The sequence below is a fragment of the Schistocerca nitens genome, chromosome 1 (genome assembly GCF_023898315.1).
Source record: "Schistocerca nitens isolate TAMUIC-IGC-003100 chromosome 1, iqSchNite1.1, whole genome shotgun sequence".
Taxonomy (NCBI): domain Eukaryota; kingdom Metazoa; phylum Arthropoda; class Insecta; order Orthoptera; family Acrididae; genus Schistocerca; species Schistocerca nitens.
Genome location: NC_064614.1, coordinates 619,453,447 through 619,469,402, shown reverse-complemented (window position 1 = coordinate 619,469,402; position 15,956 = coordinate 619,453,447). Strand labels below are relative to the sequence as shown.

Here is a 15,956-nt window from a genome sequence, read left to right as displayed (position 1 = left end):
ACGACTTTACAGAACATTATTACGTGTTTAAAGGAGACTTTGATTTGCCACGCCTAATCTGCGAATATTTGAAGCAATCAACTCCACACTCGGTCCTGTATGAAGAGATAATTTTAGCGTATTCAGTTTGAGAATATGTGTACCATTTGTTAAAACTGAAAACACCTGTTTAAGCGAACATTACTTGGTGTAAAGAGTTCAGGAACATATTGTATGAACGTTTCAGTGATATCGCGGACTGAAGAATTTCATTGGGGCACTTTTTGGCAGTTTGTAGTCAACTTCACGTTTACAGTAGAGGCAACTAATTTTGCAGGCCAAGCTTCGCCTAACCTGTAGGACAGTAGCTTCGTTATTTTGGGGATTATATGATCGTGAATGGGTTAGAAAAGGCCGCGACTACATCAAATACAACTTGTTAACACACACTGATCAGTTAATTACACATCGTACGCTTGGTTTTGGAAACTTTTTAGGTTCTGAAAAGTACCCTTGCTCATATTTACTTTCACGTTTCCTTATTTCGCTGTCCATCCAGTTGTCTTCAGCTGCCGTAAATACAAAACTCAACATCTCATTCTATAACTTCCTTGCTGATCTGTACAATAACACTGTCTTTGCGATCATCGTATATTATTTTAGTGGCCGGCCGGAGTGACCGAGCGGTTCTAGGCGCTTCAGTCTGGAACCGCGCGACCGCTACGGTCGCAGGTTCGAATCCTGCCTCGGGCATGGATGTGTGTGAAGTCCTCAGGTTAGTTAGATTTAAGTAGTTCTGAGTTCTAGGGGACTGATGACCTCAGATGTTAAGTCCCATAGTGCTCAGAGCCGTAAAAACCATTTTTATTATTTTAGTACTATTATAATTGAGTGTTATGACTACACTCAGTAGACGTAAGGGAAATATAAATTTATTTGAAGTACAATGAACTTATTAGATACATTTTGCTATCTCCTTTAATCATAAAAGAGGACTTCTTTTATTAATTGCCTAAATGTTCAAAATATTCAGAATATTTTATTTACAAAAGATTGAGCTTGTTTGTGGGATTATTAAGTTAAAAACTATTTCAATAGTACAGTTAGGTATAAATACAATGAATAATACAAATACACTATCTATATGCTTCTGATGTCACAGAATTGGCAGCAACGAAGCTGTGAGAAAACGTTTTCTAGTGTTGAGATCGCTTATCTTCTTCGTTATGTTGACTGTACGGCCATACCTGTAACATTGTGAATGATTACAAATACTGATTTTGTTGCTCGTTTATGTTCGCAACGAGTTTTACTGATACGACTAAATCACAATAGATAATTTATTGCATAAATATTTTGTACGCATCACTGCTGATTAAGCAGTATCAAAAGATGCAGAATAATAATAATAATAATAATAATAATAATAATAATAATAATAATAACAGAACACACACCATACCGTTAAGCGCTACTCGTAACAACCTTGACGCTAATCTGGAAACATGCCATCGGGTCTGCATTATCATCTTTCAGTGTTAAACGGACAGGAAGAGTCAACTGGAAAAAAAAGAAAACAAAGATTTTTCGACGGAGTCACAAACAAATGTCGTAAATGTTGCCTTCTCCTTTCATACTTTCATGTTTTCTCAGAGAAATAATGGAAACCTGGAGATTATTTCCTTGTTAGGAGCGCTCTCTCAGAACGAAACTAAACCGTTTTCAAGAAACTATTATATTATTATCGCTACAAAGGAACGTAAAATTTCACATAATCGTTCCTAACAAACTGTACTTGTATGTCGGATCAGGATTCGAACTCTTTTGTTGCTTATTGCGAGCAGAGAACAAGCATCTGGACCACCCGAGTGCATATCTGTAACGACTCAATAATATCTCAAATATGACTCAATAATTAAATTACAATTATCTTTCTCTAATTTCTTCGGAGTAAGAGTAATAAGGGTTCGACTATCATGATTTTTAAACTGCTAGGAACAGCACACACTCTGCTCATAGCTACAGCTACATTATGCAAATGTCAGGTTCTTTTAAGCGCTAGGCCAGAACAGTGATTGTGTTTTTTCGAAATCCTTATTTTCTAGTACGTAATTTATACATAAGCAAGTAAATCAGTCTAATTCTAAAATTAATGCAAAGGAAGATGTGACGCTGTACAAAGAAAAAAAAATGTTCCGAGACCATCACTGTTCTATCAAGACAATAATATGATATTACTTTTACCCATTATAGACTTATAACGAAACACGCGACTATGGCTTACAGTTTTAGATATTAGTATTGTTATTTGTTTCAGACTCGTAACTAGGTTCATGGATAACAGCTGATATCCAGCTGCTCCGTAGATGCGAATTTTGCACAGGTTATTGTTGTGGTCATCAGTCCTAAGTGTTGTTTGATGCAGCTCTAGACGCTACTCTATCCTGTGAAACCTTCTTCATCTCCGAATAACTACTGCAACATAAATCCTTTTGAACCTGCTTACTGTATTCATTTATTGGTCTTCTTCCATAATTTTTACCTTCCACATTTCCCTCCAGAATTCAGTTGGTGATCCCTTGACGTCTCAGAATGTGTCCTGTTAATCGATTCCTTCTTCTAGTCAATTATGCCGCAAATTTTTCACTCCGCAATTTTTTTCAGTGCCTTGTCATTAGTTACATGATCTATCCATCTAATCTTAAGCATTCTTCTATAGCATCACATTTCAAAAGCTGCTACACGTATCTCTCCAGTAATTAGTGCTAATAACAATCCTTTGGACGAAATCGGGTAGTGTCAAACATTCAAGTATTTACGCCAAATATCTTGGAAAAACGTGGGTCAGGAGAATAAAAATTAAAGAAGGTTTATTGTGGGAAATTTAAAAATTAAATATGACGGAAAACTTAAAAATATTTCGAAATTAATTCGGTGACTGAGAATTTCTTGATTACAGTTATATTAGGTACAGATCTAGTATCCGGTAGTGACATATGAAAACTTGTACCAGACAGGGACTCGGATCCAGATTTCCCACATATCGCGAGCAAGCGCCTTAACCGCTTTGGCTATCGATGCACACTGGGCAGACGGCACCAAAATTCAATACGACACTATGTCAACATCCTCATTTCGTAGTCCACTAAATTCGTCACCTGAGAATCGTAACATCACGTGGAAATTTGGGGCATTCGTGGTGCGTGCACGGATTGCCAGTGTGGTTAAGGCGATCGCTCGCAGTAAGTGGGAAACCCGGGTTCGAGTCCCCGTATTGTACAAATTTGCGTGTGACTATTGCGTAGTAGCTCTATACTTAACAAAGCTGAAGTCAAGAAATCCGCAGATGGAAAATTTATTTCAAAGTATTTCATACGGTTGTGAATCGTCAGAGGTGTTTGTTCTTGCAGACATGCACGTAAATATTAAATTCTAGGCGGGCACACAACGATAACGCTTTGGTCTCGAGTCTTCGACGTTTCATTCTCACTGTTTCGAGAAGCCAAGTAATGTCGCGTGCATTAGGTGATAAATTTAGTGGACTACGAAATACGGATATTGACAGAGTGAGACGTCGAAGTTCGGGTCAGTCTGCGGAGCATGCATGGGAAGCAGGGAAAGTGGTTAAGCCAAACATTCACGAAAAGCGCCAAATTCTGATTGTTACCCATAGCGGAGCATGTGTGACCTACCTCTACGAAACAAGTCACTGAAGAATATACTAAACCCTTAAAACATGTACAAAGATGTTACACTCACTCGTTGGTGCAAACAGAAGTCTTTTAACGCACGTCCTCTATACAGAGACAGTTAAGTTTAAAAACACACAAAGGAAAATTAACAGGACGCACACGAAGATGGTTGACTTTTCCTTTTATCTAAGGATAACATGATGTGGCAACCGACCCACAGGAATAATTAAGCTGCCAAGTACGTAAATGTACTCGGCCTTCTTGAGCAGACCTCAACCTTTGCATACAGTTTCGTTCTTAAATTAGGGAAACCTTCTAAACTCTGAATAACTCCGTAAAACGCAAGGCAATTGATAGAGAATATTGTCCCACAGTAGCCCGTCATAAGACTATCGCTAAAACGAATGATATTGCAAACAGCTTACATAATCTCGTCACGTTAGGCAACTGCAAATTTAAGAACAATAACTTGTGAGAGTGAGAGAAAACATTTGCTCAAATACTGTAGATTATTGTTTACCAGGCGTACTGTGGTGGATAATCGTAGACGGGTTAGAGCAATGTCAGGTTCAGTGAGAGATGGACAGACAGTTAACTGCTGTGTGAACTGTGTCAGTTATTAATCGCCAGAGGTTTGGCGACAACAAGGCTAATTCAAATACCTTAGCAGTCTACAATGCGACTGATGACATCTTTGCTATTAAACACTGGGTGAAGTATCACTATGGTTCGTAGTAATGGTGTATCGGGTTTGAAGTTAGCAGAAATATGATATCATTGATATATGGGCAGAAGGCAATGTGATGGCGCAAGTACGCAAGACGACCAAGCGTAAATGCATCACTCAGCGGTTTTTTTTTTCTCTATTGTGATTTTACACCTTATACAAAAGGTGGGCTGCAGCGGCAACTGTACGCCGCTCTTCAGCCACAGGCAGTACAAAGAGAAAACAATGAAGACACAGAATTAACATAACATAACGGTGGACAAGAAACAGTAGACACATAATTAAAAAACACGAAGCCGTTCACACGCGAAGAAAAACAAAAACCTGTCCGGACTGTACACGAACACTGAAGATTGAGATGACACACGTGAACGATGGAGCGTGGGCGACGAAAACACTGAAGCACAAACACGACGGCACACACACAAAACCGATAGCAATGATCTCCGGCGCGCTAAAGTTCTCGTGACGTGTGCGAGTCCAGGGACCTGCCAAAAGGGGAAAGAGGTGGGGGAGGAGGGAGAGGGGAGAGTGGAGATGCCAGTGGCAGTGGAGGTGGGGGGAGGAAAGAAGGTAAGGGGGGTAGGGGAAGCCCAAGGGGAGGACGGGGGAGGAAGGGAGGAGGGAGAGAAGGGAGAGAGGGTGCCCTAAGGAAAAAACACAGGAAGTGGAAGAGGAGGATCTAAGTTGATAGGAGGGGTAGATGGAGGGGATGAAGGCATCATCAGGGAAGGGGAGCTGGTGGAAGCTACCTTGGGAGAGGGTATGGAGAGTGGAGAGATGGAGAGCAGGTGGGACATGGGAATACAGGCGCGGCAGCGGACATGGATGGGAGAGGATGGGAGGGACGAGCGGGTGAGGGGGATCAAGTTTACAGGAGGTGTAGAGGATCCATATCCATTCGAGCAAAAGGAGGAGGTGTGGGAACGGAATAAGGTCGTACAGGATCCGCGTGGGGGAGGGGAGACGGATATGATAGGCGAGGCAGATAGCATAGTGTTCTATGATTTGAAGGGATTTGTAAAAGGTAGGGGGGCAGAGATCCAGGCAGAGTGGGCGTAGCAGAGGATAGGGCGGATGAGGGATTTATATGTGTGGAGGATGGTGGAGGGGTCCAGACCCCATGTGTGGCCAGAAAGGAGCTTGAGTAGACGGATTTGGGAGTGTGCCTTGTCTTGGATTGTCCGGAGATGGGGGGTCCAGGAGAGGTGACGGTCAAGGGTGACGCCAAGGTACTGAAGGGTGGGGGTGAGGGCGATAGGATGGCCAGAAATGGTGACATAGAAGTCGAGGAGACGGAAGGAAGGGGTGGTTTTGCCTACAATGATCGCCTGGCTCTTAGAAGGATTGACCTGGAGCAACCACTGGTTGCGTCAAGCAGTGAACCGGTCAAGATGGGATTGGAGAAGGTGTTGGGAGCGTTGCAGGGCGGGGCGAGGGCAGGGAAGGCGGTGTTTTCAGCGTACTGGGGAAGGTGGACACGGGGTAAAGGCGGCGGCATGTCCGCCGTATACAAAAGATATAGAAGAGTGGAGAGGAAGGAGTCTTGGGGCACACCAACAGAGGGGCAGAAGGTGTAGGAATCCTTGTTATGGATGGTGATGTAGGTAGGACGTTGGGAAAGAAAGGACCGAATCAGACGGACGTAGTTGATAGGAAGGGTGAAGCTTTGGAGCTTGAACAGGATACCAGAATGCATACACTGTCATAGGCGCGTTCAAGGTCGAGGGAGAAGAAGATAGCGGAGCGACGGGAGTTGAGCTGTTCAGAGAGGAGATGAGTGAGGTGAAGGAGAACGTCATCGGTAGAGAAGGACGGCCGAAAGCCACACTGGGTAACGGGAAGGAGGCAGTGCAGGCGGAGATGCTGGTGGATGCGTCGGGTAAGGGTGGATTCCAGGACCTTGCTGAAGGCTGAGGTAAGGCTGATGTGACAGTAGGAGGAGACAGCGGATGGCGGTTTGTCGGGTATAAGGAACATCAGGATACGGGAGGTTTTCGACAGGTCGGGGTAGTAGCTGATGGACAGGACCACATTATAGATCCTGGCCAGGGTGGAGAGGAAGGAGGCAGGAGCTTCACGAAGGTGGCGATAGGTGACACGATCGTGACTGGCAGCGGTGTTGCGTTTCGTGCGGAGTGTAGTGATTATATCCTGAGTAGTGATGGGGGCGTTGAGTTCTTTGTGTGCAACGTTGTCCAAGTACTGGAAGCCAGGAGTGAGGGGAGGGACAGAGGTGTCAGTTCGATTGCGGACATCCGGGAAGAGTGAGTAATTGAACCGGGGATCGTCTGGGATGGTAAAGATATCTGAGAGGTAGGAGACAAAGTGATTGGCCTTACTAAGGTTGTCAGGGAAGGATTGGTTATCATGAAGGAGAGGGTAGTAGGGGGTGGGGGTTAGATCCAGTTAGGCGGCGGAAGGCTGACTCAGCGGTTATCAGAGGAGACCCTTTATACGGCGTGCTGCGTTCGTACCCCAGGCAGTCCTTTGGGCAGCGACATCTGCAGGCGGTAGGTGACGTGCTCGCCGTGCTCCAGCGGACACTCGGCCTGCACCAGCGACTTGCAGCCGTCCGGCTCCGGCACGGGGTACGTTATCGTGGCGCCGAACACCACCGCCTCCACCAGCGGCGACACCGACTCCGTGGGCTTCTCTGCACACACAGACATGGTAAATGTCCAGGATGCCTAACCTCAGGGGCTCAGTTACGTTAACGGAAGTTTGCATGCTACACTACTGACCATTAAAATTGCTACATCACGAAGATGACGTGCTACAGACGCGAAATTTAACCGACAGGGAAAAGATGCTGTGATATGCAAATGATTAGCTTTCCAGAGCATTCACACAAGGTTGGCGCCGGTGGCGACATCTATAACGTGCTGACATGAGGAAAGTTTCCAACCGATTTCTCATACACAAACAGCAGTTGACTGGCGTTGCCTGGTGAGAGGTTGTAGCGATGTTTCGTGTAAGGAGGAGAAATGCGTACCATCACGTTTCCGACTTTGGTAAAGGACGGATTGTAGCCTATCGCGATTGCGGTTTATCATATCGCGACATTGCTGCTCGCGGTGGTCGAGATCCAATGACTGTTAGCAGAATATGGAATCGGTGGGTTCAGGAGGGTAATACGGAACGCTGTGCTGGATCTCGTATCACTAGCAGTCGAGATGACAGGCATCTTATCCTCATGACTGTAACGGATCGTGCAGCCACGTCTCGATCAGTTCGACGACGTTTCCAGCAGCATGGACTATCAGCTCGGAGACCGTGGCTGCAGTTACCCTTGACGCTGCATCACAGACAGGAACCCCACGATGGTGTACTCAACGACGAACCTGGGTGCACGAATGGCAAAACGTCATTTTCTCGGATGAATCCAGGTTCTGTTTACAGCATCATAATGGTCGCATCCGTGTTTGGCGACATCGCGGTGAACGCGCATTGGAAGCGTGTATTCATCATCGCCATACTGGCGAATCACCCGGCGTGATCGTATGCGGTGCCATTTGTTACGCGTCTCGGTCACCTCTTGTTTCTAGCGGTTCTAGGCGCGCAGTCCGGAACCGCGCGACTGCTACGGTCGCAGGTTCGAATCCTGCCTCGGGCATGGATGTGTGTGATGATGTCCTTAGGTTAGTTAGGTTTAAGTAGTTCTAAGTTCTAGGGGACTGATGACCACAGATGTTAAGTCCCATAGTGCTCAGAGCCATCACCTCTTGTTCGCATTGACGGCACTTTGAACAGTAGACGTTACATTTCAGATGTGTTACGACCGTGGCTCTACCTTTCATTCGACCCCTACGAAACCCTACATTTTAGCAGGATAATGCACGACCGCATGTTGCGGGTCCTGTACGGGCCTTTATGGATACAGAAAATGTTCAAGTGCTGCCCTGGCCAGCACATTCTCCAGGTCTCTCACCAATTGAAAGCTTCTGGTCAATGGTGGCCGCGCAACTGGCTGGTCACAATACGCCAGTCACTACTCTTGATGAACTGTGGTATCGTGTTAAAGCTGCGTGGGCAGCTGTACCTGTACAAGCCATCCAAGCTTTGCTTGAGTTAATGCCCAGTCGCATGAAGGCCGTTATTGCGGCCAGAGGTGGTTGTTCTGGGTACTGATTTCTCAGGATCAATGCACCCAAATTGCGTGAAAATGTAATCGCATGTCAGTTCTAGTATAATATATTTGTCCAATGAATACCCGTTTATCATCTGCATATCTTCTTGGTGTAGCAATTTTAATGGCGAGTAGTGTAGATACGAAGTTACTTTCTTATAAAACATTCAAACTCTGGTAACATATACTCTCCATACCAGTATAGATCGTTCTGAAATGACAGAATCTCTTTTTTATTAGGCTACCTTCAGCTCGTACTATTCTCCAAACATATTCTGTTGCTTCAGTTATTAATACATACTAGTTACTTGTAATATGAATTACATAGACTGTTATTCAATCACAACTAAAAACATTTCCGAATGAGTTTGTTCTTTTCCTACATTCAAGCTGCTGTACCAAAATAGAAAGCAATAAATAAAATTTTACTTATTATATTTATACAGTGTAGTAGCAAGTCGGCTTCATTTAATTTGTAGAATGTTATACATAGTGCAAAATTGTTCTAATCCGGTCAGGCATCGAGTCAAACTAAGCTTGGATGGCAGACACTGGTAGGTAATGGCACGCTGTTTCAACTCTAAACCAGAGTTGGATAATCTTAGTGACCGAATTCTTGTGTGTCACTCTCTCGGAATCCCGTGACCGAATGTTATCAGTGAGTGAAAGATGTGGCGAGGACAGCAGCCGAACGCCCCCTACATCTTCACTGCACGAGCATTGTCCAGTGCTATGCTATGTTTTTGCAGAAGACGTTACGGAGATCTCGAACATAGAACTCAACCACCAGCTGCCCAAAGTACGGACTAGAGGTGAGTATGTTCCGAACCCAATGGTGCCTCATACCATAATAACATGTGATGGTCCTGGAGGGGGACTACGGAAGCTGTCTCACAACGTTCGTTTTCCTTGGAGCCTCCACATGCGAATACGTCCACTGGAATGCTGTATGCAGAACCGGGACGCGTCTGAAAACACGGCGTGGTGCTACTCCTTCGTCCGGTGTTGTCGTGCTTCCCTCTGGTGCCACCCCAAGCGAGGCTCTCGACGGTCTCCGTGCGGACCGTCTACGGTGCTACAGACACAGTCGCACTGTCCTTGCGGCAGACAAGCCCCTTTCCAGGCTAAAGTCACGAGACGTGGTTATACGAACCTTTGCGCCCTGTCTCACTGGCCGCTACTCGCGTGGGACCGTCGAGATCCTGTACGGCGTTTGGTATGTCCTTTCTGAACCTATCTATTTCGTATGTGCATGGCAGTCGTGGGAGCCCGACCAATATCGCGAGACGATTGACCGCAGTCTCGGTAGGCCACCATCCTGCCGCTGCCGTATTCGGACACGTGCTGATAGTCGTCCGTCCTTACAAGAGGAATAGCACGATCTTCTCACAAACAACCGGCATTCAAATGCGGTGTCTAATTGACAAACCCTCTCCGAAGTCTTCCCTTTCACGCAAGATGTAGATGACCTTACTTTTACATACTTTAAGCGGTTGTGTAAGAAATACTAATCATTTTCATATCCAATCATGTAGTACACTTCATACCAATTTCACATTTGTTACATGCCACCTTCAAGGTGCTGCAATTTTAACGGCCAATAGTGCAGCTTAATGCTTTATGCTTTATGCAGAATGTACCTTTCCAGAATAGTATTTACAATAACGTTTCTTATTTATTTATTATTTTTCTTATTTATTTATTTTACTTGATCTGATTAGGGCCATCAGACCCTCTCTTACATATGACTAGAGTATCGCAATAACAGTTACTAAAGAAAATAACAGATTTAGCATAACAGCTAGTATTAAGATGATCTCAGTGTCTGCAGTGACGGTGGAAATAAATTATAGGGACTATGAACCCACGAACTTAGCCCGCATCTCGTGGTCGTGCGGTAGCGTTCTCGCTTCCCACGCCCGGGTTCCCGGGTTCGATTCCCGGCGGGGTCAGGGATTTTCTCTACCTCGTGATGGCTGGGTGTTGTGTGCTGTCCTTAGGTTAGTTAGGTTTAAGTAGTTCTAAGTTCTAGGGGACTTATGACCACAGCAGTTGAGTCCCATAGTGCTCAGAGCCCTTTGAACCATTTTGAACCCACGAACTTAACACTGCCATTACTAGTACTACCGCAGCTACTAAAAGTGATAATAGCAGTAATAATAACAATGAAAACAACCAAATGATAATAATAATAATAATAATAATAATAATAATGGTCACAGTAATTGTGACATTAATAACGATAATGATAGTGGCAGATAAAAGAAGAATTTTCAGGTCTGCAAAATACATCTTTTCTGATATAGCAGTTCTGGGGAAAGGAAATTTAAGGAGACTACATCGGCTAAGAAAATTGGGAAATGAGGAGCTCAGGTTGGGAAGAAGGATGTACAAGGGTAACGAGTACGTACGTGGACAACTGAAATCTTATTGCTGGTGTAGTAGATTTGTCGTTACCCGTCTCCTCAAACTGGACGTATTAGTTATTTCTCTAATATAATGCGGGAGGTTGTTCCACAGTCGAATTCCTGTCACTGAGAAGGACTTAGAGAAGGTGACTGAACTATGGAGTGGGTCAGAAAGGATTTTACTCTGACGGCAACGGGTTTTTCTGCTGCGTTGTTCAGACAAAAGAGGTAAGGTCGAGGAGAGGTATGAGGGACTGTGCGCTAATAGGACAGCAGAGAAGAGAGGGTATGGAAATCTCTGCGCTTGTCTGCACGCAACTAGGATACCTGTGAATATGATGCTCAAAGAGTCGAACATCACAGATATAACGACCACAGGCATTCATAGCCTGCTCCAGGCGCCGCCAGCTTTCCTGAGAAAGGCCTCGGAGGATAATATCGCAGTAATCAGTAACTGGAAGTATAAATGTTTGTACGAGTTTCTTCACATTACTTAGCTTACGTGATTCATAGATGAGTAGCATTTGTACCTGCTCTACGTTCGTGTACATTCTACTGACACAGACATTCAACTGCGGACGGTTGACTGAATGCAGCACGCATTTTACTTGTATTCCATTTGCCTGCTGTCAGTTCCAGCGAGAGGACGAGTTGCGTTATACGTTACGTTACGCTGTAAAAGTCAGTTTTGTGTAACGTTTTTAATAACCTCATGTTTACGAGAATGATAAACCTTAATACGGTTTTCAACAGGTTTTGTGGAGAGGGAATCGATTACCGAATAAAATTATATGGCACTATTAAAAACAACACGCACTGCTGTTCATATTTACGTAATGAACAAAGTTATAAGAAAGGCAATCACACGGGTTAATCCTGATAGCTAAGCCATATTCTCTCGATATAATTTTTATTTCTTTGTTTTGATCACAAAGCTTTTTAAATACAATTACTGGTTTCGGCTACGTGATACCCATCTTCACAATCTAAAATAAACGTGAAAGAAAATTATTAACTACCTACTGCATTAAGAAATCAGAAACAAATAACAGTAGTTATGACAATCTTTACGCCAGTCCCTGATACGTTTTTATTATTATTGCTTACTTTTAGAGTCAAAACATAAAGTGGAATATGAGAAACAGGGAAATATGTAGGTTCTCGCGTTTTATTCAGTTTTCTTCCTCTATAAGACTAATTTTGGAGCCATCACAATGCGTACAACTTTAGCCTGCAGAATGAGATTTTCCCTCTGCAGCGGAGTGTGCGCTGATGTGAAACTTCCTGGCAGATTAAAACTGTGTGCCCGACCGAGACTCGAACTCGGGACCTTTGCCTTTCGCGGGCAAGTGCTCTACCAGCACTTGCACGCGAAAGGCAAAGGTCCCGAGTTCGAGTCTCTGTCGGGCACACAGTTTTAATCTGTCAGGAATCTTTAGCCTGATTTCTGTAATCGGCTTTTATCTTTTGAACATTGTGTTAAATTAAGAGCAGCTTTAAACTGTCAGAAGATGAACACGTTTTCATACGATTAGTCAGCTTTTAAAAATCCCACTTTTTTACAAACAGCTAATATATCTTAAGGATCTATACTTTTGAATGAACTTCCTTTGAGTCCCATTGTATGAGTGTTTGTGCGTTATTCATGTATCAAAGACCTCTAGCATCACTTTGCACCCTACATATAGCTGGTTGAGGCTTGCATGGGACTTCTGACTCCTGTTGTTTTTACATCTTATGACTTGTTGCAATGCAACAGAATCAGTGATATACCGTGTTTTTGTTATAACTACCGTCACATGTTTTTAATTTTCAAATGTAGTGGGCAGTAACTGACTTTTTTGACATTAATAGTACATTCTAAAGACAGCCAAAAATGATAATTTTATCCAAAAAAACTCTACAATCAAGACAACCAAATAAAAACTATGCACATCATCATCGCTCTCCAGACTGTCATTTTATGCCAAATTATGTTCCATTTGCTAATACATTTTTAATTTTGCTTCCGGACAAAACATTATTTCGGGTGGTCAAGATAAGTGGGACACTCTGTATATTAAACAGAGTGGGTCAAAGGCCACAGTCGGCTGTAATGCCTCCATCAGTTTTAATTCCTTCTGTCATGTCATATCATCTTCTGACTTGTATTTACTGTGTCATATATGAATTACTTATCAGTCTCATTTCTTTACTGTTAACTCCAGCCTGCTTCTGGATACCTGAAAGTTTAGTCGACCTAACACTATGGATGGATTTAAGCAAGTATGCAAAAACCTGCACAAACTTGCCTATCGTTTCCTAGGTATCCTTCTGCAATTATTCGTTTAACCGTGCACTTCCATCTCTTATACCTCTGCTGCTTTTGTAGTAGATTACCTCTCAGCTTTTTACAGTAATCGTCTACAGATCATTCTCAGCAGAATTTTTGATGAAGGAGGTATACTTCGTAAACTTTGTTACTATCGTCGGTCTATCATGTGTGGTCACAGTAGCAAATTAATTTTCACAATTTGTAATTTCCACCTTTCTCATTGGATTCCTTTTACAAATCACAAACAAACAATCATTTCTGGTTTTGCTCATTTTGACAGAATGCATTTGTATTATAGTGTGTTTCAATATTTTCGAATTTAATGTAACGAATGAACGTCGTAGTGTCTCAAATTTCCGGGCTGAGAGATGTATAGCACAATCATTAGTCTTCGAACAATGAAAAAATCAAAGCATCGAAATGTCTGAATACTTCCTATCCACGGCGTATATCAATATTTTCTGACGTGTGTGAGTTGAAATGTAGGTTAGTTTATTGACTTGCTCTTACCCAACGGAAAGGCCGAATGTTTCATTGTGTTTCCGGTTGCAGTAATGTCCCAGTGAATACTTTTCATATTAACATAAACAACGCAACAGGCTAACCACATCGTACTTCCTTTTAGACAAAACAAATAAAGAAACAGTTCGCCACGATAGTTTTTATGGATGAAACATTTTGTTTGTATGAATAAGAAACATGAAACTATTTGCACGACGAGATAATGGGCCGCATCGGATCACGTTTTGAAATCTTTAATTCTGCAGTGGCCCCGGTGCACATCTAAAGCGATAGGTGGAGACAATTCGAGTGTTTAAGATATGCGCACACTTCGTCTGTCCAACTATTTATTTCTTTTTCTCCTGTCTAAACTCAGTCTGTCTGCTTCTACTTATCTATCTTTTTGTTTAATCTATCTTATATCATCTCTACATATATAAATGAAAGTCTCCTGCAGTCATTTCTGTCTGTATGTTTAGACTAGTCTCTGGAACTACTGTAGGGATTCTGATACGGTTTTCACTAATAGATTAAATGATTCATGAGAAATGTTTTTGTGTGTAATTTATAAATATTTCATTGAAATTGGATGAACAATGACGAAATGAAGTGTCCCACCGCTGTGAATACGATGCCATTGCGGTGGTGAACGGCAGAACGCCTTGGAATCATCGTCGTTCCGTCATAGAAACGTAGAGATACCGCTAAGAAGTTATTTGGGATTCGTAGTAAGAATAAACGCGTCCAGGACACAGGAGAAGTCCCAGTCTGTATGGAGATATCTGTTTAGTACCCTAACAGTCATTTCATTAGCAGAGTACGTGTCACATTCGTGGTTTTGAAGCTACTTGATACAGACTTGTCAGCACTATTGGCGGATATTTCTTGTGGTTTGAGACGGACTAGATGCCCATATTTTGTTTACGAGGGGTAGTCATAAAGTTTCAGCTTTGACCTCCAAATCATATAGTTAATTAATAAACGCTTTATTTGTATGGAAATACATTTCTGCAATACTGTCACGCATTGTGAAATCCGCGCCGCAGTAAATACTGCAGCAAGCTGCTGCTGCAATCATAACGGAATGATGCAGCCATTGATAAAGTGGAGCATCTTGCGGCCGACTTCTGAGCAACGCTGCATCAGTCCCTGCTGAGTAGGTGGAAGTGTGTGGCCATCATACGGTGGTTAGATGGCGCAATCCCTTCCAGTGTAGACTAACAAGTGTGAACGGCGAAAGAACCAAGTGACAGACTACTCCCTTGTGAAGAACCAGTAGTCGACGACGAGTTGTGACGCTTCTGCTCCTACCTGATTTTTTTAAATAAAATGAAATCATGTTATTTTTATCAACGATACAGCAGAGGCACACAATTCATGGATAACTGTTTAATGTTCATAGCTCATTTGTGTCAAACGGGTTTCCGTGCTACGTCGTGTTATGTTCCAGGAAATATAGTTAATCGAAAATGCTTGTAGGTATTTCAAAATAATAATTATGTGGGACTGAGGTCAAATTACGGTGGTGGATGCATTTGAGAATTAAAATTTAATTAATTGTGTATCCTGAGATATACTCATATGTGGAGAGTGTGGTGAATCATATGAGTAGTCGGGCATAACTGACTCATTAAATTTAAACTCACCAGGTCCCATCGAAGAAAGTGAAGACCCGATTAATTATTCTAAGCTCCGACAACTTTTAGAATGTGGAACCTACATCTACATCTGCATACATATTCCGCAAACGACCGTATGGTGCATGGTGAATGGTACCTCGTACCAGCACTTGCCCACCAGCAAATAGAACGATGAAAGACACCGCTGTCTACATCCCTACGTACGCAACCTAATTCCTCTTATGGTGCTTACGCGACATGTACGTGGCGACAGTAACCTCTTTCTACAGTCATCTGCAAACTTCGGTTCTCTAAATTTTCTCAACAGTCTTTCGCGGAAAGAAGGTCGTCCTCCCTCCAGGGATTCCCATTTGAGTTCACAAAGCATCTCAATACTACTCGCGCGTTTGAACGAACTTAGCAGTAACAAACCGAGTGCACGCCTCTGAACTGATTCGATGACTTTCTTTAGGCCGACCTGGAGTACACCCCAAACACTCGGACAGTACTCAAGACTGGGTGACACTAGTGTTCTATACGCGGTCTCCTTTCTAGATGAGCTACGCTTTCCTAAGATTCTGCTAATA

The 15,956-nt window shown here is 43.1% G+C and overlaps 1 protein-coding gene across 2 annotated transcripts in view; it reads right to left on the bottom strand.

The window, feature by feature from the left end:
* Positions 1-895: 895 nt before the first annotated feature.
* LOC126236570 (NPC intracellular cholesterol transporter 2-like) overlaps positions 896-15,956 on the bottom strand; it is a 29,243-nt gene continuing 14,182 nt past the window's right edge. The window contains exons 3-5 of one of the 2 annotated variants that reach the window (XM_049945992.1): positions 6,876-7,054; positions 1,437-1,539; positions 896-1,226 (exon numbers count right to left, since the gene is read on the bottom strand). In XM_049945992.1, coding sequence (XP_049801949.1) covers positions 1,444-1,539; positions 6,876-7,054 — 275 coding nt within the window. In that variant the 3' untranslated portion in view covers positions 896-1,226; positions 1,437-1,443. The remainder of the gene's footprint in view (positions 1,227-1,436; positions 1,540-6,875; positions 7,055-15,956) is intronic. The other variant, XM_049945984.1, reaches the window with a different exon arrangement.